This window comes from Carassius gibelio, chromosome A10 (assembly GCF_023724105.1).
Source record: "Carassius gibelio isolate Cgi1373 ecotype wild population from Czech Republic chromosome A10, carGib1.2-hapl.c, whole genome shotgun sequence".
NCBI classification, from domain to species: Eukaryota; Metazoa; Chordata; class Actinopteri; order Cypriniformes; family Cyprinidae; genus Carassius; species Carassius gibelio.
Genome location: NC_068380.1, coordinates 22031064 through 22054948, shown reverse-complemented (window position 1 = coordinate 22054948; position 23885 = coordinate 22031064). Strand labels below are relative to the sequence as shown.

Below are 23885 nucleotides of genomic sequence, written 5' to 3'. Positions count from 1 at the left end.
AAGTTTTTTGGTTTTATTCAAAAGTTAGGCTTGAACCTTTATTTTTAAAGACAAATTTAGAGTTAAACCATTAGTTAGAGACTGATGATTGTTAATGATTGTGAGGCTATAAATGAAAATGAATCACATGATTAAATGTGTACATTATTATCAATTTTATTATGAAGATCTATCAAACAGAGAGTCGTTGTTAGTTACAGACACCGAGGTTATGATGTGTTTTATCCTCAGGACCTGAAGAAAGCGTCACACGTCTGTCCGTCCAGGATATTACATGCTTCACTCCATACAAACATCGTGAAAACAAACCTCTCGTTTATTATTACATCATTAGGTACATAATAATAATAATAATAAAAACTAATCATTTTTCACTTGCTTAAATGAAAAAGTGAAGTTTTAAATTCACAGTGAATCTCAATAGTGCTAAAAAAATAAATAATCAACCAAAGGTCAAAATAAGCAAGCCTTCACTTTCTATGATTTTCAGAACTAAAGCAAAAGATGCAGTTTGAGTCACAGTCAGACGCCAGATAATCAAAGTGCACGTGTGTGTGTGTGTGTGTGTATTACACCATTCTAACGAGACCGAGGGTTTAAGACACAGATTGAAATCGTTCAGATCCACACAAACACTCAGGGGTGATGTCTGAACAGAGACTGGCTCCATCCATCAGCAGAAGACCTTCCATGATCACCAGTCTGGATTGGTCTGAATGTGCTTCCTCAGTTTACTCATCGAGTTGTGTTACAGGAAGTTAAAGCAGGGACACCGGAGCAACAAGAGTTTAAAACAGAGCAGATGTGTCTCTACAGACGGTTTCCTTCACCCTCATAAATCCCTCTCCAGCAGATCACATTCCCCTCTCTCGTGCGCACTAACTCTGGATTCACTAAAGGACATGGTCTGCAGCTCTGAAAGACGTACCTGATCAATAATTCACAGCTGACTCTGATCAAATATACAGCGTGTCCTTCAGTGTGTGACAGCTACATCACTTCTCTAAGTTCTGGACTAGACCTTCTGGTGACCGCTCACGATGAGGTCATACATGGAGCTGGTCAGGGGAACGTAGCTCTTCTGGGTGTAGTCCAGGAAGAAGAGCGGCTCTCTGATGCTGCAGGGATCGAACCCGCTCTCCACCAGAGCAAACTTCTGCTGCTTGAAGGTGCTGGTCATCTCCAGAGCCTCCTGCACACACACACACACACACACACACACACACACACACACGATGAGCCTCGTCTGTGAGACCCAGTCAGACGTCCAGAGCGCGGTCTACACAAGCACAGCTCACAGACTCACTCTCTCTCTCTCTCTCTCTCACACACACACACACACACACACACACACACACACACACACACACACACACACACCTGCAGTCTGATGAAGAGCGGTCGAGCGTATGGTGGCAGCTCACACACACACACACACACACACACACAGTCTGATGAAGAGCGGTCGAGCGTATGATGGCAGCTCACACACACACACACACACAGTCTGATGAAGAGCGGTCGAGCGTATGATGGCAGCTCACACACACACACACACACAGTCTGATGAAGAGCGGTCGAGCGTATGGTGGCAGCTCACACACACACACACACACACACACCTGCAGTCTGATGAAGAGCGGTCGAGCGTATGATGGCAGCTCACACACACACACACACACACACACACACACACACACCTGCAGTCTGATGAAGAGCGGTCGAGCGTATGGTGGCAGCTCACACACACACACACACACCTGCAGTCTGATGAAGAGCGGTCGAGCGTATGGTGGCAGCTCACACACACACACACACACACACCTGCAGTCTGATGAAGAGCGGTCGAGCGTATGGTGGCAGCTCACACACACACACACACACACACACCTGCAGTCTGATGAAGAGCGGTCGAGCGTATGGTGGCAGCTCACACACACACACACACACACACACACCTGCAGTCTGATGAAGAGCGGTCGAGCGTATGGTGGCAGCTCACGCATACACACACACACACACACACACACACACACACACCTGCAGTCTGATGAAGAGCGGTCGAGCGTATGATGGCAGCTCACACACACACACACACACACACCTGCAGTCTGATGAAGAGCGGTCGAGCGTATGGTGGCAGCTCACACACACACACACACACCTGCAGTCTGATGAAGAGCGGTCGAGCGTATGGTGGCAGCTCACACACACACACACACACACACACACACCTGCAGTCTGATGAAGAGCGGTCGAGCGTATGGTGGCAGCTCACACACACACACACACACACACACCTGCAGTCTGATGAAGAGCGGTCGAGCGTATGGTGGCAGCTCACACACACACACACACACACACACACCTGCAGTCTGATGAAGAGCGGTCGAGCGTATGGTGGCAGCTCACACACACACACACACACACACACACACACACCTGCAGTCTGATGAAGAGCGGTTGAGCGTATGGTGGCAGCTCACACACACACACACACACACACACACACCTGCAGTCTGATGAAGAGCGGTCGAGCGTATGATGGCAGCTCACACACACACACACACACACACACACACACACCTGCAGTCTGATGAAGAGCGGTCGAGCGTATGGTGGCAGCTCACACACACACACACACACACACACACACACACACACCTGCAGTCTGATGAAGAGCGGTCGAGCGTATGGTGGCAGCTCACACACACACACACACACACACACACACACACACCTGCAGTCTGATGAAGAGCGGTCGAGCGTATGGTGGCAGCTCACACACACACACACACACACACACACACCTGCAGTCTGATGAAGAACGGTCGAGCGTATGGTGGCAGCTCACACACACACACACACACACACACACACACACACACACACACCTGCAGTCTGATGAAGAGCGGTCGAGCGTATGGTGGCAGCTCACACACACACACACACACACACCTGCAGTCTGATGAAGAGCGGTCGAGCGTATGGTGGCAGCTCACACACACACACACACACACACCTGCAGTCTGATGAAGAGCGGTCGAGCGTATGGTGGCAGCTCACACACACACACACACACACACACCTGCAGTCTGATGAAGAGCGGTCGAGCGTATGGTGGCAGCTCACACACACACACACACACACACACACACACCTGCAGTCTGATGAAGAGCGGTCGAGCGTATGGTGGCAGCTCACACACACACACACACACACACACCTGCAGTCTGATGAAGAGCGGTCGAGCGTATGGTGGCAGCTCACACACACACACACACACACACACACACACCTGCAGTCTGATGAAGAGCGGTCGAGCGTATGGTGGCAGCTCACACACACACACACACACACACCTGCAGTCTGATGAAGAGCGGTTGAGCGTATGGTGGCAGCTCACACACACACACACACACACACACACACACACCTGCAGTCTGATGAAGAGCGGTCGAGCGTATGGTGGCAGCTCACACACACACACACACACACACCTGCAGTCTGATGAAGAGCGGTCGAGCGTATGGTGGCAGCTCACACACACACACACACACACACACACACACACCTGCAGTCTGATGAAGAGCGGTCGAGCGTATGGTGGCAGCTCACACACACACACACACACACACACACACACACACACACACACACCTGCAGTCTGATGAAGAGCGGTCGAGCGTATGGTGGCAGCTCACACACACACACACACACACACACACACACCTGCAGTCTGATGAAGAGCGGTCGAGCGTATGGTGGCAGCTCACACACACACACACACACCTGCAGTCTGATGAAGAGCGGTCGAGCGTATGGTGGCAGCTCACACACACACACACACACACACACACACACACCTGCAGTCTGATGAAGAGCGGTCGAGCGTATGGTGGCAGCTCACACACACACACACACACACCTGCAGTCTGATGAAGAGCGGTCGAGCGTATGGTGGCAGCTCACACACACACACACACACACACACACACACACCTGCAGTCTGATGAAGAGCGGTCGAGCGTATGGTGGCAGCTCACACACACACACACACACACACCTGCAGTCTGATGAAGAGCGGTCGAGCGTATGATGGCAGCTCACACACACACACACACACACACACACCTGCAGTCTGATGAAGAGCGGTCGAGCGTATGGTGGCAGCTCACACACACACACACACACACACACACCTGCAGTCTGATGAAGAGCGCTCGAGCGTATGATGGCAGCTCACACACACACACACACACACACCTGCAGTCTGATGAAGAGCGGTCGAGCGTATGGTGGCAGCTCACACACACACACACACACACACACACACACACACCTGCAGTCTGATGAAGAGCGGTCGAGCGTATGGTGGCAGCTCACACACACACACACACACACACACACACCTGCAGTCTGATGAAGAGCGGTCGAGCGTATGGTGGCAGCTCACACACACACACACACACACACACACACACCTGCAGTCTGATGAAGAGCGGTCGAGCGTATGGTGGCAGCTCACACACACACACACACACACACACACCTGCAGTCTGATGAAGAGCGGTCGAGCGTATGGTGGCAGCTCACGCACACACACACACACACACACACACCTGCAGTCTGATGAAGAGCGGTCGAGCGTATGGTGGCAGCTCACACACACACACACACACACACACACCTGCAGTCTGATGAAGAGCGGTCGAGCGTATGGTGGCAGCTCACGCATACACACACACACACACACACACACACACACACACCTGCAGTCTGATGAAGAGCGGTCGAGCGTATGGTGGCAGCTCACACACACACACACACACACACACACCTGCAGTCTGATGAAGAGCGGTCGAGCGTATGGTGGCAGCTCACGCACACACACACACACACACACACACACACCTGCAGTCTGATGAAGAGCGGTCGAGCGTATGGTGGCAGCTCACACACACACACACACACACAGACACCTGCAGTCTGATGAAGAGCGGTCGAGCGTATGGTGGCAGCTCACGCACACACACACACACACACACACACACACACACCTGCAGTCTGATGAAGAGCGGTCGAGCGTATGGTGGCAGCTCACACACACACACACACACCTGCAGTCTGATGAAGAGCGGTCGAGCGTATGGTGGCAGCTCACACACACACACACACACACACACACCTGCAGTCTGATGAAGAGCGGTCGAGCGTATGGTGGCAGCTCACGCACACACACACACACACACACACACACACACACCTGCAGTCTGATGAAGAGCGGTCGAGCGTATGGTGGCAGCTCACACACACACACACACACACACACACATGCAGTCTGATGAAGAGCGGTCGAGCGTATGGTGGCAGCTCACGCACACACACACACACACACACACACACACACACCTGCAGTCTGATGAAGAGCGGTCGAGCGTATGGTGGCAGCTCACACACACACACACACACACACACACATGCAGTCTGATGAAGAGCGGTCGAGCGTATGGTGGCAGCTCACACACACACACACACACACACACACCTGCAGTCTGATGAAGAGCGGTCGAGCGTATGGTGGCAGCTCACACACACACACACACACACAGACACCTGCAGTCTGATGAAGAGCGGTCGAGCGTATGGTGGCAGCTCACGCACACACACACACACACACACACACACACACACCTGCAGTCTGATGAAGAGCGGTCGAGCGTATGGTGGCAGCTCACACACACACACACACACACACACACATGCAGTCTGATGAAGAGCGGTCGAGCGTATGGTGGCAGCTCACACACACACACACACACACACACACCTGCAGTCTGATGAAGAGCGGTTGAGCGTATGATGGCAGCTCACACACACACACACACACACACACCTGCAGTCTGATGAAGAGCGGTCGAGCGTATGGTGGCAGCTCACACACACACACACACACACACACCTGCAGTCTGATGAAGAGCGGTCGAGCGTATGGTGGCAGCTCACACACACACACACACACACACCTGCAGTCTGATGAAGAGCGGTCGAGCGTATGGTGGCAGCTCACACACACACACACACACACACACCTGCAGTCTGATGAAGAGCGGTCGAGCGTATGGTGGCAGCTCACACACACACACACACACACACACACACCTGCAGTCTGATGAAGAGCGGTCGAGCGTATGGTGGCAGCTCACACACACACACACACACACACACACCTGCAGTCTGATGAAGAGCGGTCGAGCGTATGATGGCAGCTCACACACACACACACACACACACACACACACACCTGCAGTCTGATGAAGAGCGGTCGAGCGTATGGTGGCAGCTCACACACACACACACACACCTGCAGTCTGATGAAGAGCGGTCGAGCGTATGGTGGCAGCTCACACACACACACACACACACACACACCTGCAGTCTGATGAAGAGCGGTCGAGCGTATGATGGCAGCTCACACACACACACACACACACACACACACACACACACCTGCAGTCTGATGAAGAGCGGTCGAGCGTATGGTGGCAGCTCACACACACACACACACACCTGCAGTCTGATGAAGAGCGGTCGAGCGTATGGTGGCAGCTCACACACACACACACACACACACACACCTGCAGTCTGATGAAGAGCGGTCGAGCGTATGGTGGCAGCTCACACACACACACACACACACACACCTGCAGTCTGATGAAGAGCGGTCGAGCGTATGGTGGCAGTTCTCGGAGGACGTGGCTGAACAGTTTCCTCCCATCAAAGCTGCACTCAGGCCTCACAATCACTGCAGCCATTCCGGCTCGGCCCTCATTTCCTGTCACAGAAACACACATGCTTTTTAACTTCCTGTTTACCATCTCATCAGCCAATCACAAATTCATTTAAATTATTAACATTCATTTGAAGTACAAAATTAAACAAAATCACAAGGCACTTTAATTACAGATGTAGTTTTAGTTAATATGTACACTTTGATGAGAATTCCTCTAACTGGAGAAGACTGGGAAGGTTTATTATCCATGAGCTCTATCACACACACGGCGATGCAGTGCCAGACGCAACACAAGTGTTTTCTGCTCGTTTCAGCCCAGCACACTCATCATCTTCACATCCCGCACCTGTTCTTGCATTTAAGGGTGTGCTGGTCTGAAAGCAGGTGTGAACAACACACACACACTCTGCTTATCACACAAACATGCCAAACATTAGGAATGAAAGGGTTACAGTGTTAGCGCAGTGGGTAAGACACATGCCTCTGGTGTGAGAGACCCGGGGTCGAATCCACTGACACCAATGTGTCCCTGAGCAAGACACTTAACCCCTCGTTGCTCCAGAGGCGTGTGACCTCTGACATATACAACAAGTGTAAGTCACTTTGGATAGAAGCGTCAGCTAAATGAATACATGTAAGTGTAGAAGATATTACTGTGCTTTAACCTCTGTTTCCTCTCTAGAGAAGCGTTCTGGTTTTATAGGGGATGAGACTCTCAGAACACAGACCCAGAACAGGACCCCCCCACGACTCATTTAGAGAACAGGGAGACCCCTTCAGGACCACGCATCTGATGCACTGACCATGTGCACAGGCTTGACCAAATGATAACATGCCTGTACATTGTTATTCTGTTATTCTGTAAGAAACAATGATGATGTGATACCACTCATGTACATTTTATTGCTGATTTAAAATATGTTCCTGAAATATAAGTTTGGCAAACTGTTTTAGATTTTGGTATTTCTCAATTAGACAGGATCTGTACTTGCACGACTGAAAGACAATGTGTTCCCAAGATCGCTGCCTGGTGAACGGTCATGGTGACGAGATGCATAGCAGATTGTCATCACTCAATGGCTGGATGTCTAAGTGGTGCCCACAGAATAACATAGGTTTCATAGACAATTGGACAAGCTTTTGGGGCAGACCTGACCTGTTTAAAAGAGATGGTCTTCATCCCTCCTGGGGTGGCGCCCCTCTTCTCTCTAGAAATATGGCAAATAGTCTTAGTGTTTATACTTGACTAACTGGGGCCCAGGTCAGGAAGCAGACAGAATGGCTGAACCGACCGTCTGCTAGCTGCCTCCCGTCACAGAGGTCAGTTAATTCTCAGCACATAGAGACTCTTTCACCTAGATATCACACTATAGAGACTGTGTCTGTTCCCCGAACTAGAAAATACAAAAAACGTCCAAACCAAGTTAAGGTTAACAATTTAATTGAGGTTCAACAAATAAAAAACAAATGCAATATGGATAAACAAATGATAAAGATTGGCTTATTGAATATCAGATCCCTTTCTACGAAAACACTTTTTGTGAATAATATGATAACTGATCATAATATAGATGTGCTCTGTTTGACAGAAACTTGGCTTTATTTAATTTATTTAATAATGTATCTAATTACATTATTTTAAATGAGTCCACCCCCCAAGATTACTGTTATAAACATGAGCCGCGTCTAAAAGGCAAAGGGGGAGGAGTTGCTTCAATTTATAACAACATTTTCAGGATTTCTCAGAGGGCAGGCTTCAAGTATAACTGGTTTGAAGTAATGGTGCTTCATATAACATTATCCAGAGAAACCAATGTTAATGATAAATCCCCTGTTATGTTTGTACTGGCTACTGTATACAGGCCACCAGGGCACCATACAGACTTTATTAAAGAGTTTGCTGATTTTACATCCGAGTTAGTTCTGGCTGCAGATAAAGTTTTAATAGTTGGTGATTTTAATATCCATGTCGATAATGAAAAAGATGCATTGGGATCAGCATTTATAGACATTCTGAACTCTATTGGTGTTAGACAACACGTTTCAGGACCTACTCATTGTCGAAATCATACTCTAGATTTAATACTGTCACATGGAATTGATGTTGATAGTGTTGAAATTATTCAGCCAAGTGATGATATCTCAGATCATTATTTAGTGCTGTGTAAACTTCATATAGCCAAAATTGTAAATTCTACTTCTTGTTACAAGTATCAAAGAACCATCACTTCTACCACAAAAGACTGCTTTTTTAAGTTATCTTCCTGATGTATCTGAATTCCTTAGCATATCCAAAACCTCAGAACAACTTGATGATGTAACAGAAACTATGGACTCTCTCTTTTCTAGCACTTTAAATACAGTTGCTCCTTTACGCTTAAGAAAGGTTAAGGAAAACAGTTTGACACCATGGTATAATGAGCATACTCGCACCCTAAAGAGAACAGCCCGAAAAATGGAGCGCAGCTGGAGGAAAACAAAACTAGAGGCATTTCGTATTGCTTGGTGGGAAAGTAACCTATCCTACAGGAAAGAATTAAAAACTGCTAGATCTGATTATTTTTCTTCTCTTTTAGAAGAAAACAAACGTAACCCCAGGTATTTATTCAATACAGTGGCTAAATTAACGAAAAATAAAGCCTCAACAAGTGTTGACATTTCCCAACACCACAACAGTAATGACTTTATGAACTATTTTACTTCTAAAATCGATACTATTAGAGATAAAATTGCAACCATTCAGCCGTCAGCTACAGTATCGCATCAGACAGTGCACTATAGACCCCCTGAGAAACAGTTCCACTCATTCTCTACTATAGGAGAGGAAGAATTGTATAAACTTGTTAAATCATCTAAACCAACAACATGTATGTTAGACCCTATACCATCTAAGCTCCTAAAAGAGGTGCTTCCAGAAGTCATAGGTCCTCTTCTGACTATTATTAATTCCTCATTGTCATTAGGACATGTCCCCAAAACCTTCAAACTGGCTGTTATTAAGCCTCTCATAAAAAAACCACAACTTGACCCCAAAGAACTTGTTAATTATAGACCAATTTCGAATCTCATTTTACTGCCCAAGATACTAGAAAAGGTAATATCCTCACAATTATATTCCTTCTTAGAGAAAAATGGTATATGTGAGGATTTCCAGTCAGGATTTAGACCGTATCATAGTACTGAGACTGCTCTCCTTAGAGTTACAAATGATCTGCTCTTATCATCTGATCGTGGGTGTATCTCTCTATTAGTTTTATTGGATCTTAGTGCTGCGTTTGACACAATTGACCACAACATTCTTTTGCATAGACTTGAACACTTTGTTGGCATCAGTGGAAGTGCATTAGCATGGTTTTAATCGTACTTATATGACCGCCATCAGTTCGTAGCAGTGAATGAAGATGCATCATATCGATCAAAAGTGCAGTATGGAGTACCTCAAGGCTCAGTACTAGGGCCGCTACTCTTCACGCTTTATATGTTACCCTTGGGAGATATCATCAGGAAACATGGTGTTAGCTTTCACTGTTATGCTGATGATACGCAGCTCTATATTTCCTCGCAGCCCGGTGAAACACACCAATTTGAAAAACTAATGGAATGCATAGTCGATATAAAAAATTGGATGACGAGTAATTTCTTACTGCTAAATTCAGAAAAAACAGAGGTGTTAATCATAGGGCCTAAAAACTCTGCTTGTAATAACCTAGAACACTGTCTAAGACTTGATGGCTGCTCTGTCAATTCTTCGTCATCAGTTAGGAACCTAGGTGTGCTACTTGATCGCAATCTTTCCTTAGAAAGCCACGTTTCTAGCATTTGTAAAACTGCATTTTTCCATCTCAAAAATATATCTAAATTACGGCCTATGCTCTCAATGTCAAATGCAGAAATGTTAATCCATGCATTTATGACCTCAAGGTTAGATTATTGTAATGCTTTATTGGGTGGATGTTCTGCACGCTTAGTAAACAAACTACAGCTAGTCCAAAATGCAGCAGCAAGAGTTCTTACTAAAACCAGGAAATATGACCATATTAGCCCAGTCCTGTCCACACTGCACTGGCTCCCTATCAAACATCGTATAGATTTTAAAATATTGCTTATTACTTATAAAGCCCTGAATGGTTTAGCACCTCAGTATTTGAATGAGCTCCTTTTACATTATACTCCTCTACCTCCGCTACGTTCTCAAAACTCAGGCAATTTGATAATACCTAGAATATCAAAATCAACTGCGGGAGGCAGATCCTTTTCCTATTTGGCGCCTAAACTCTGAAATAACCAACCTAACATTGTTCGGGAGGCAGACACACTCTTGCAGTTTAAATCTAGATTAAAGACCCATCTCTTTAACCTGGCATACACATAACATACTTGTGGCAGGGGGGGCGTGGTTTAGCGAAGTCTGCAGCGGGAGAGAGAATCAGGAGACGAGCGGTAAGTGAGTGGTTTGGGCAAAAATTATCATCACCTGTTTCTCGTTCTAGTAATTGGCGTGGAGAGAGTATAAAACGCCAGGAGAAACGGATGCAAGCGAGAGAGAGACGGACTGCTGACCCGAACCGGAGACGGAAAACCGGAAGGAGTAAACCGGAAGTTTGACAGAGCGTGTCAGAATAAGAGTCACCGTTTGGGTGTTTGTGATTTTCTTTGTTCTTTGTTTAGTTTTGGTTAAATAAATACGTCAGCAGTCCAGCCGACCCCTTTGTCCTCTTCCTTGCCACACGAACTTACTACACTGGTGCCGAAACCCGGGAAGGAAGAAGGACCGCCGCCGCCATGCAAAGCCCGTCCTCCACGCCGCTTGCGGATATCATCGCTTCCCTCGCGGTCCTGCACCAAGAACAACATCAGGCCCTGCTGGACCTGAGGACCGATCAGGAGAGACGATTCCAGGCCATCGTTCAGGCCCAGCAGGAGGACCGCGAGAGGTTCCGGAGCTGGATGGATCGGGAGGTTCGCGCCGAGGCCGCCGGGCCGCCCGCTGCCCCCATGCACCTGCCGCTTCACAAGATGGGGGCCCAGGACGATCCGGAGGCCTTCCTGGAGCTCTTCGAAAAGTCGGCGGAGGCCTGCGGGTGGCCCCGCGAGCAGTGGCCGGTACGCCTAATACCCCTGCTCTCCGGTGAGGCCCAGGTGGCCGCGCAACAACTTCCGGTGGCGAACCTCCTGGTCTTCGACGACCTCAAGAGGGCCATTATCCAGCGGGTCGGCCGGTCGCCAGAGCAACATCGCCCATGGCCACTTCGTGAGCCCAAGGGCCCCGCCCAGGGTGGCAGGGATTGTGCATGCTGGGGGGGACAGTGCTTCCGTTTCTCCACTCTCTCCGCGCCAATTCTCCAATCCACTCCCTGCCACTGGGGCGGCGGGTAGGTCTGGGCTGGCCTGTTGGCGTTGCGGGGACCCGGAGCATTTCGTGGACAGGTGTCCAGCGATGGAGGTGGGGACGATGATCCGGGTCCCGGATGTCCCACAGGTCACCCCCGGTCAGGCTGGCGAGTACCAAATACCCATGAGTATCAAGGGGGGTACATATCCGGCCTTGGTGGATTCGGGATGTAACCAAACCTCAATCCATCAAAGCCTGATTCAACCGGGGGCATTGGATACAAGCCGCGTGGTTAAGGTGCGGTGTGTACATGGGGATGTGGTGGAGTATCCGGTTGTCCCAATTAGCATTCATTTCCGGGGACAAAAGCATAGTGTAGAGGTGGCGGTTAGTCCCCACCTCCGGCATCCGGTAATTTTGGGAACGAATTGGCCCGCGTTTACGGTTTTATTGGGGTCGTTATGTGCGGATGCCTCTTGGGGAAATAAGGCACGGAAGGAGGCCGTGCGGGTACAGGTGGGAGAAACTGAGCCAGGGTCGCTGTGGTCTGCTTCAGGGGAACCGAACGAAATCGGGAGACTAATTCTCTCGGAGCGTGATGACTTTCCTCTGGAGCAGTCTCAGGATGAGACACTAAAACATACGTTTCAACAGGTCCGCGCCATCGATGGCCAGTCTCTCCAACCTGCCCTCCCGCTCTCCTATCCGTATTTTGCCATTTTAAAAGACCGGTTGTATAGAGTGACCCAAGACGCTCGGACAAAATTGAATACAACCCAATTGTTAATTCCAAAGAGCCGCCGGGAAATGCTTTTCCAGGCGGCTCATTCTAATCCTATGGCGGGCCATTTGGGACAGGCCGCAACACTAAATCGCCTCATGGCCCGTTTCTTTTGGCCGGGCATTCATGACAACGTGCGCAGGTGGTGCGCGTCTTGTCCGGAATGTCAATTGGTAAACCCACCGGCCGCCCCAAAAGCGCCTTTGCGCCCTCTTCCCTTAATGCAGGTCCCCTTCGAGAGAATTGGCATGGACCTCATCGGGCCATTAGAGCGATCGGCACGAGGACATCGCTTTGCATTAGTCATAGTTGATTATGCAACACGATATCCTGAAGCGGTGGCCCTCCGCAACATTTCCGCTAAAAGTGTTGCGGATGCCCTGTTTCGTCTTATCTCCCGGGTGGGGGTTCCAAAAGAAATCCTCACCGATCAGGGCACGGCGTTTATGTCACATACGCTACGCGAACTGTACGGATTGTTGGGCATTAAATCGATTCGAACTAGCGTCTATCACCCACAAACCGACGGCCTGGTCGAACGATTTAATCGCACACTTAAATCCATGATTCGTAAGTTCGTTCACGAAGACGCCAAAAATTGGGATAGGTGGCTAGAGCCCTTGTTATTTGCTGTGCGAGAGGTCCCACAAGCCTCCACGGGGTTTTCCCCCTTCGAGCTTCTCTATGGACGCCAGCCCCGGGGGGTGCTCGACGTACTGAGAGAAACTTGGGAGGAGGGACCGTCTCAGGGCAAAAACGAAATTCAGTATGTGCTGGACTTGAGAACAAAACTCCACACATTGGGGCGGCTATCCATGGAGAATTTGTTACAAGCCCAGGACCGCCAGAGCCAGCTGTATAACAGGGGAACTAGGTTACGCAAATTTGCACCGGGAGAGAAAGTACTTGTATTACTCCCAACGTCGAGCTCCAAATTAATGGCTAAGTGGCAGGGACCGTTTGAGGTCGCACGACAGGTCGGAGATCTCGATTATGAGGTAATACGGTCCGATAGGAACGGGTCCAGTCAGATATACCACCTCAACCTCCTTAAAAAATGGAATGAGGCGGAATCAGTGATGTTGGCAACGGTGATTGGCGGAGAGGATGATCTCGGGCCAGAGGCGAATATCAAACCCCAATCCCTCGCCCTGGCTCCAGGTGGAGACCACCTCTCGCCGTCCCAACTCACTGATGTAACGAAATTGCAGGCAGAGTTTGCCGACGTCTTCTCGCCCCTAACGGGCCGTACTAACCTAATTCAGCACCATATCAAGACCGAGCCGGGCGTGGTAGTTCGCAGCCGGCCGTATCGTTTACCTGAGCACAAGAAACAAGTAGTTCAGGCTGAATTGGGCGCTATGCTTGACATGGGGGTAATAGAAGAATCTAATAGTAACTGGGCGAGCCCGATAGTTTTAGTTCCGAAAACGGACGGCTCAGTCCGATTCTGTGTAGATTACCGCAAGGTGAATGCTGTGTCGAAATTCGACGCGTATCCAATGCCGCGGGTTGACGAGTTGCTTGATTGGCTAGGCACGGCTCGCTTTTATTCGACATTGGACTTAACAAAGGGCTATTGGCAGATCCCCTTGTCTCCATTGTCCAGAGAAAAGACAGCTTTCACAACGCCGTTCGGATTACACCAATTTGTTACCCTTCCGTTTGGCTTGTTCGGGGCCCCAGCTACCTTCCAGCGCCTCATGGATCGGATTCTACGGCCCCATGCCTACCTAGATGATATTATTATATTTAGTAATGACTGGCAGCGGCATATGCAGCATCTGAGGGCTGTCCTGAGGTCGCTGAGGGGAGCGGGGCTCACGGCCAACCCAAAGAAGTGTGCGATTGGGCGTGTGGAAGTAAGGTATCTGGGCTTCCACTTGGGGCATGGGCAGGTGCGTCCCCAAATTGATAAGACTGCCGCTATTGCGACCTGCCCACGACCCAAGACCAAAAAGGAGGTAAGGCAGTTCTTGGGGCTGGCGGGATATTATAAACGGTTTATTCCTAATTATTCGGACCTCACCAGCCCTTTGACTGACCTTACTAAAAAGGAGGTACAAGATACGGTCCAGTGGACGGAGCCGTGTCAGCAGGCCTTTACTCAGGTCAAGGCTGCTCTGTGTGGCGGGCCGCTGTTACACTCTCCTGATTTTTCTCTCCCTTTTCTGTTGCAGACAGACGCATCGGACAGGGGGCTGGGGGCAGTCCTGTCCCAGGAGATAGAGGGGGAGGAACGGCCGGTGCTGTACATTAGCCGGAAGCTCTCGAAGAGAGAGGCTAAGTACAGCACCATCGAGAAAGAGTGCCTTGCCATCAGATGGGCCGTCCTCACCCTCCGCTATTATCTCCTGGGACGGGAGTTCACCCTCTGTTCGGACCACGCTCCGCTGCAGTGGCTCCACCGCATGAAGGATACCAACGCGCGGATCACTCGTTGGTATCTAGCTCTTCAGCCTTTTAAGTTCAAGGTGATCCACAGGCCGGGTGTTCAGATGGCGGTGGCCGACTTCCTCTCCAGAAATGGGGGGGGGGGCTGCAGGCCGGATGGCTCCCCGGCCTGAGTCGGGCGGTGGGGGTATGTGGCAGGGGGGGCGTGGTTTAGCGAAGTCTGCAGCGGGAGAGAGAATCAGGAGACGAGCGGTAAGTGAGTGGTTTGGGCAAAAATTATCATCACCTGTTTCTCGTTCTAGTAATTGGCGAGGAGAGAGTATAAAACGCCAGGAGAAACGGATGCAAGCGAGAGAGAGACGGACTGCTGACCCGAACCGGAGACGGAAAACCGGAAGGAGTAAACCGGAAGTTTGACAGAGCGTGTCAGAATAAGAGTCACCGTTTGGGTGTTTGTGATTTTCTTTGTTCTTTGTTTAGTTTTGGTTAAATAAATACGTCAGCAGTCCAGCCGACCCCTTTGTCCTCTTCCTTGCCACACGAACTTACTACAATACTAATATGCTTTTAATATCCAAATCCGTTAAAGGATTTTTAGGCTGCATTAATTAGGTAAACCGGAACCGGGAACACTTCCCATTACACCGTACTTTCTACATCATTAGAAGAATGGCATCTACGCTAATATTTGTCTGTTTCTCTCTTGTTCCGAGGTCACCGTAGCCACCAGATCCAGTCTGTGTCCAGATCAGAGGGTCACTGCAGTCACCCGGATCCAGTACGTATCCAGACCAGATGGTGGATCAGCACCTAGAAAGGACCTCTACATCCCTGAAAGACAGCGGAGAGCAGGACAACTAGAGCCCCAGATACAGATCCCCTGTAAAGACCTTGTCTCAGAGGAGCACCAGGACAAGACCACAGGAAACAGATGATTCTTCTGCACAATCTGACTTTGCTGCAGCCTGGAATTGAACTACTGGTTTCGTCTGGTCAGAGGAGAACTGGCCCCCAACTGAGCCTGGTTTCTCCCAAGGTTTTTTTCTCCATTCTGTCACCGATGGAGTTTCGGTTCCTTGCCGCTGTCGCCTCTGGCTTGCTTAGTTGGGGTCACTTCATCTACAGCGATATCATTGACTTGATTTCAAATAAATGCACAGACACTATTTAAACTGAACAGAGATGACATCACTGAATTCAATGATGAACTGCCTTTAACTATCATTCTGCATTATTGACACACTGTTTTCCAAATGAATGTCGTTCAGTGCTTTGACGCAATGTATTTTGTTTAAAGCACTATATAAATAAAGGTGATTGATTGATTGATTCGGACACTAAGTGCACCAGTGTCAGGTGCTTCAGATCACGGGCTTTGAACATTAAAATAAGGGCCAAATGTTATTCAGATAAGAAAGAAAGACATACACCAAACAATGTTCACAATGATCTTCAACATGTTCCAGCAGCCATCTCACCCTGGAGCCCAAGACCGGTCACTCACTGAAGCTGAGCAGGGCTGAGCTGGTCAGTAGCTGGATGGAGACTCCTGGGAACACTAGTGCTGCTGGAAGAGGTGCTAGTGAGGTCAGCAGGGGGCGCTCTCCCTGTGTCTGTGTGGGTCCTAGTGCCCCAGTGTACTGATGGGGACACTATACTGTCAACAAGTGTGTGTGTGTGTGTGTGTGTGTGTGTGTGTGTGTGTTCTGGAGCATCATCAGGTGGATGTGTGTGTGTGTGTGTGTGTGTGTGTGGGTCTGTATCAGGTGGATGTGTGTGTGTGTGTGTGTGTGTGTGTGTGTGTGTGTCTGTATCAGGTGGGTGCTGCACACTGCTGGTGGATGAGGAGATATCCCCTGACGATGTAAAGCACTGAGTGTCTAGAAGAGCACTGTATAAATGTAAGGAATTATGTGCCTTACATAACTTACTTGGGACATTAAAAATCCAATCTCATCTGAAAAAAGATCATACAAGCAATGGAGCAGATGTGAAAGTGAAGTAATAAGCTGTGTGTTACAGTGAGGGTCAGTGAAGGGTTAATAAGAGTGAGTGTGTCAGAGCTGTACCTGGCACCTGGACTCCATACACACTGGCTTCCTGAATGAAGTCCACCAGTCCCAGGACCTCCGTCACCTCAGTGGTGGCCACATTCTCCCCCTTCCATCTACACAGGCACAGGACACTTAATACTGAGATTATGCTCCCCCAGGCTTGACCTCTGACCCCCTGTACCTGAAGGTGTCTCCCACTCGGTCTTTGAAGCAGATGAAGTGGTCCTCGTCCTCAGCCATCAGGTCTCCAGTGTTGAAGTAAGCGTCTCCTTTCACAAACACGTCTCTCAGGATCTTCTTCTCCGTCAGCTGTTTGCTGCCAGCGTAACCGAAGAACGGACTCTGACTGCAGATCTGAGACAGCAGCAGGCCTGTTTCACCTGATCACCAGCACAAACACAGCAGCGCCATGTGATTACAGTCAGTACGTGATCATCAGACGGTCAACACTGATCAACTACACTCTACCCAAACATGTCCCATGAGCTGCAAGGCCACAGCGTTAAGTTAAATCCATTGACATGAGAAACTCGTTTCATCATCACCACCAGGAGGAGCATCTAGAGCTGGAATCATGACATCTTCACTTGTAAATGCAGATCAAATAAATCAGTGGTGATATCACAATAACAGGATAGTCAAGTATTTTAACAGTTCATCTTGAATCTTGAAGTGTTCATCAAATCAATGTTTAATGTTCCAGATAGACAGTGTATACGGTATAAAGCAACACCGGTCACATCATTTTCACCACTGTGACTACATCCCTCAATACTTTTTTAAGTATTTGTTTTTTCTTAAATATTTATTTTAATTAATTAGAAATAATAATTCTAAATAATGAGGTTTAGAAGAGAGCATACAGTATAATTAGAGACTGAACGCAGCTACAGTCACATCACAGATCAGCATCAGCGCTTCATCTCTTCTGTCTGCTGACCACACACTCACACTCTTCCACTGTGAGCTCAGTGTGAGCCAGGGCTTCAATCATAGTCTCGGGTCAGTGCTGTGTTTCCACAGTCCGGGTCTGAAGCTCTGCTGCGAGTCACTAAAACACACTCTTCACAAGCCTCTCAGAACAACCTCATCATTTCACCAACAAAGAGAAGTTATCAGAAAACTAAGAAATAAGTCACTGGAACTAGCGCGATCACAAAACATGATAAAAGCAGCCATTTGTTTGCATGCTCTGTTATATATTCATATTCAAAAGCATCAATGTTATACTATAATGAGTGTTAGCCTACACTGATCATAATTCATTCATTCATTCACACAGAAACATCATTATGAACAGTCTGCTCACTCAGTCGAGTCCGTTTCTGTTTATTTGTACTAACAGTAGCCTATATAGAAAACAATTAGAAATCATTATTTTTGTATATTTTTATGAAACCCCCAGCCGGAGCAGAGCCGGAGCCTCGAGGTGATAGCTCCAGCAAACAGAGAGGCCTAGAGGCCTGTATCACGTTGTACAGTGGTCTAATCTATGTGTAAAAGGTTAAATATTGTGTGCTTTTATTTTTAGTTGATGAAGCCGAGCAAATCAAAAGAAAGAGAGAGAGTTAAGTGATAATTATATATATATATATATATATTATATGTCTATTTAATGCTTGTGGATTAATTTCATAAAAGCGGGACCCGTGGGTTGGACCTAAAACCCGACCCGCACATCACTACTCTACAATACCAGCTCTTTGAATATTCATGACATTTAAAAAGGTATCCATTAAGCCATAAACAATATAAAAGTATGATTATTGATAATAGGAAGATTCTGTCGAAAGATATCATTTCCCTGAATTAAGACATTTTTGAACACTTTTTATTAAATTATTTCATTGTATTAATTAAAACGTGAGCGCACTGTATTTATTTGTTCACATGTTTACTACTAGTGCTACAAGCAATAATAAGCCTCATTTTTACTCATTTATTAGTTTGACCAGGATGCTGAGGTCACACCTCTACTCTTTTTGAAAAACATCCTGGGATTTTTACTGACCACAGACCACAGGAGAGCGCCCCCTGCTGGCCTCACTAGCACCTCTTCCAGCAGATAACCAGGATGTGAATCCCACATGGCCAAATCCCTGTCTGTTGACCCACTACAATTTGCATATAGGAAAAACAGAAGTGTTGAGGATGCCGTTTCCTTTGCTGTGAACTCGGTCTACAAGCATCTTGATGCACATAAATCATATGCTAGAATGATATTTATAGACTATAGTTCCGCTTTTAACTCAATGGTCCCAACAAAGCTCTTTCACAAATTGAAATGTCTTGGACTCGATGATGCCATTGTAAATGGATTTTAAATGTCTGATTAGTTCAAACCATGAATCTCAGTATCATGAGGAGATGGAGAATGTTGCTCAATGGAGTGAAAAGCACTTGCTTTTGAACACAATAGGAATCAGTTGTCTATTACTATCTATGATTCTTTATGATTTTATTGCACAGCACTTTACTTTTGATCTTTTATGTGGCACCTGCTTGTCTGTTTGATGTGATGTCTTTTATGTGTTTGACACTTTACTTTGAGCTTCTTGCACATCTTTTCCATGTGGTTTTACACTGCAATGGCTAATAAACTGATCGTGAATGTCAGTCATATCAGGGTAGAGTGTCTGTCTTTCGTTTTCTGTGAAACAATAGTTAAATGTGTCCAGAACAGTTATCATAATTTTAATGACAAATTATAAACCAAGTATGAAAAATAAGTTTTCATGTTATTAGAGTTTAAACCGTAAATGCATTAGTACCAAGGGGGCGGTTCCCTGACTCCGCCCTATCTGTGTGATTGGATGAATGATGAATACACACATATATAAAATAGATTGTTCAGTTGCTTCGACACAATGGGTTTAGTTTAAAGTGCTGTATAAAAGAAAGGTGACTTGACTACAGAACAACCTCGTTTCCAGTCGCAGAAATAAGTGCATTTTATATCCATTCACAATAAGATATTATTATTATTATCATTTTTACTTTTATTGCTCTGATGCAAAGTAAACCAACTTTTCTTTATTACAATATAAATGTGATTTGTATTATTTAAATGATACTGCACACCTGTTAAATGTGTAAGAATCTAAATCTAATATAGTGTAATACTGCAGTATAGAGTCAACTATAAGCACAGGCTTGACGTTTATCTCATTGAGTTCCTTCTAAATAAAGCACAGAACTTCTATTATCACCAGGTACATCTGCAGGAGATCTGTTAAAGATTGCTTCTAACTTCTGATAGACGTTTACATGAATCATAAACACAGTCCAAATGACGGCACACTTCAGCTTTGTACACAGAAACAGAAACAGGGACAATGGTTTCATCCTCCATTACTAGCAGCGATGTTACTGCTGATGTTACGTGCTAGTATGCTAGTATTATGTGTTACGGTTTACTCCGGTGGAGTTGTGTCACCGAGAGGGCAGTATTTTGTCAGTAAATGATCCTGGCTGACTCCAGGTGTTCTCACCTTTCTGAACATGCTGGCAGAATCCACTGTGGTCCCTCACAGGCTCTTCTCTGACCAGGTCATACTTCACCAGATCATACTTGAAAATCAGCTGCAAAACACACACATGAGTCAGTACTTCAGACAGCAGACGCCAGCAGCCTCCTGTGGAGAAATATCAGCATCATTCAGACATGATAAACCTGGCCTTCAGCATTAATATACACTAGAGTCACTAGAGCAGATCTCATGTCAAGAATACAGCTGAAATCACCTTACAATTCAACCAATTCAAGAAAAAACACCCATGTAGGAGAATTTTTATATTTGTTGCACAAGCAATGGACTTTTCTGAATATCAGTATCTACATGCACGAGCACAAACTGTTGATTTAATACAACCGTGCACAGTAACACGGGTTTCGTTCCTTGAAGGAATCAGTTTCTGAGAGAATAAACTGAGCCAGCGGCCCAATGTGCACACTCTCCAGCCTGTCTGCCCTGAATAATACTGAAAACTACTAATATGACATAGAATTTAGGATGGAGAGTAAGCACACTGGGTCGCAGGCTTGTTTCGTTTCTAATTGAATAACTGATCAAAACTGGGGCTTGCTGCCCCCTACTGGTGTTTTACAGTCATCATTATTTATCCAGGACAGGCCTACACCAGACAAGGGTTCAGCGCAAAACAGCATCAAATCCTGCCACAGATCCACACATCAACACAGACAAAGCCAAGATCATTAACTGTTTCTCTGCTCACAGAATCATCCTCACGTGTGTATCTGTACTAATTATCCTTTCATTAGTGTTCTGCCTTTAGAATGTCTATAACCACCTCTGTGTTTGAACACAAGCCATCTGTACACTTTACCTCTGTCAGGAAGACGGTCTTATCGGTCTATTTTGTGCATTAGTCTGTGTTGTGTATTTTGTGCATTAGTCTGTCTTTCAGATGTTGTGAGAAACTCTGCTTTATTTACAATGCTTTATTTCTTTTATAGTGCTTTATTAAAGCATGAAGCTGGCGGTGTCAGTCTGTCAGTCGAGTCCAAATCAAGACTCATAGCAGCGCATTATAACAATGATGTCTGATGTGTGTTTATGCACAATAAGCTGTAGATAAACTCAGTCCAGTACTGGTGAGGTGTCTGACTGTGAGTGTCTGTGGAGCAACTAACAAAAATAATTAAAATATGGTAATAAATGTGAAACCTGGGCGATATATGTGCGATACCTCCCCAAAGATCAGGACCGGCTTAAAAAATATATTCTATTGCACAGAGATTTGTGAAATAAATACATTATAATGACTTTTCCAATAATTTGTGGGTTGATTATGTTTGAATAAAACGCTCTTTTCTCTACGACCGGGTGGTTGTTCTCTATGACTGTGACCTCTGGTTTGATTGGAGCTACAGGAGTGTGTGTTTAATAATCAAACAGCACTGGGACTCAGTTAGAGAGAAGTGAACTAAACAAGGAGAAGTTAAACACACAGCTCTGGTGCTGGCGATCAGTGAATCCTGGGGCAATCACATCGGTTTGTTTGTCAGATATCTGACACTGAGGTGCACCTATACACTCCAGCTCAATTATTAACGGAGGTTTGCTGATGTGTTTAATGCCCTTTACACTGTCCACCTGATGCGGAGCTCAACTAACCTTGTAGAAGAAGTTGGAGCGTCCGACGGCTCCGATCCTGCCGATGTGGTTCATGAAGCACAGGTTTCCCTCAGTGGAGCCGTAGATCTCACACATGCGGATGTCCCCGAAGCGCCGGAGGAACTCCCTCCATACGTCCTGACGGAGACCGTTCCCAACAGCCATGTGCACGCTGTGATCCTGCTCCTGCTCGCCCTGGCACACACACACACACACACACACACACACACACGCTGTGAGAGACCAGGGTAGTGATACAGCACATCTGCAGCAGGAACACACACACACACACACACGCTGTGAGAGACCAGGGTAGTGATACAGCACATCTGCAGCAGGAACACACACACACACACACAGACACACACACACACACACACACACACACATATATATTTGTAAATGTTCAGAGAAGGTCCTGCCACAATGCTCGTGTGATCTGGAGGTGAACTCTACTTCAGTGGAAGTCTGATGGGATTTAATGTGGTTTCTCAGTAAGACAGTGTGTGTGTGTGTGTGTGTGTGTGTGTGAGAACAACAGCAGGCAGTCAGACCAGCAGAACCACTCCATTCACAACCGCCTCATGTGTGTGTGTGTGCTGTCAGTTAAAGCTCATCGCTGCACTGACAAACATGTTCTGCCCTCTCTCTAAACTGTGTGTGTACAGAGACTTGTGTGTGTGTATAATGTCATGGGTATGACACAGGTATTACAAGGAGAGGGTGACTTATGAGGACATAACCCATGTCCCCATTTCTCAAAACACTTATAAATCATACAGAATGAGTTTTTTTGAGAAAGTAAAAATGCAGAAAGTTTCCTGTGAGGGTTAGGGTTAGGTGTAGGGTTGGTGAAGGGAGAGAGAATATACAGTTTCTACAGAATAAAAACCATTACACCTATGGGATGAACACACTTTACACAGAAACAAACATGTGTGTGTGTATCTCTGTGTGTGTGTGTGTGTGAGTCAGTGTGTTGTGTGTGTGTTGTGAACACACTGATGGATGTGGTGTGACTGTCCGGGCCGTGTTAGGGGACGAGCACAAAGACATCTTTGATGGACTGTGGGACACGCTCTGTCCTGATGCACATGAACCGTGAATGTGAGACGCTAACAAAAGAGCTGTCTGTCAGTTAGCCATGAAAACACAGAGTGTGTGTGTGACCAGAAACACACTCCACACAGAGCAGCTTCTCCAGGATGAAGACAACAGCAGTGTGTGCTCCAATCACTCATAACTTCAGAAATCACTCGTCTTACAGCAATACTCCACCCAGAAAAGAGCATGTACTGATCTGCACGTGACTCTGCCTCCTGAAACAGCTGAACTATGAGATGTGTGTGTGTGTGTGTGTGTGCTGAGACAGAGCCAGATTCGGGATCTGAGG

General features: G+C 47.1%; 1 protein-coding gene across 1 annotated transcript in view; it reads right to left on the bottom strand.

Annotated features, from left to right (window-relative positions):
- Positions 1-131: 131 nt before the first annotated feature.
- Positions 132-23885, bottom strand: part of slc27a6 (solute carrier family 27 member 6) — a 28411-nt gene continuing 4657 nt past the window's right edge. The window contains exons 5-10 of the mRNA XM_052608887.1: positions 22493-22687; positions 20846-20936; positions 17536-17734; positions 17370-17467; positions 6705-6835; positions 132-1192 (exon numbers count right to left, since the gene is read on the bottom strand). Of these exons, the coding sequence (XP_052464847.1) occupies positions 1016-1192; positions 6705-6835; positions 17370-17467; positions 17536-17734; positions 20846-20936; positions 22493-22687 (891 nt within the window). The 3' untranslated portion in view covers positions 132-1015. The remainder of the gene's footprint in view (positions 1193-6704; positions 6836-17369; positions 17468-17535; positions 17735-20845; positions 20937-22492; positions 22688-23885) is intronic.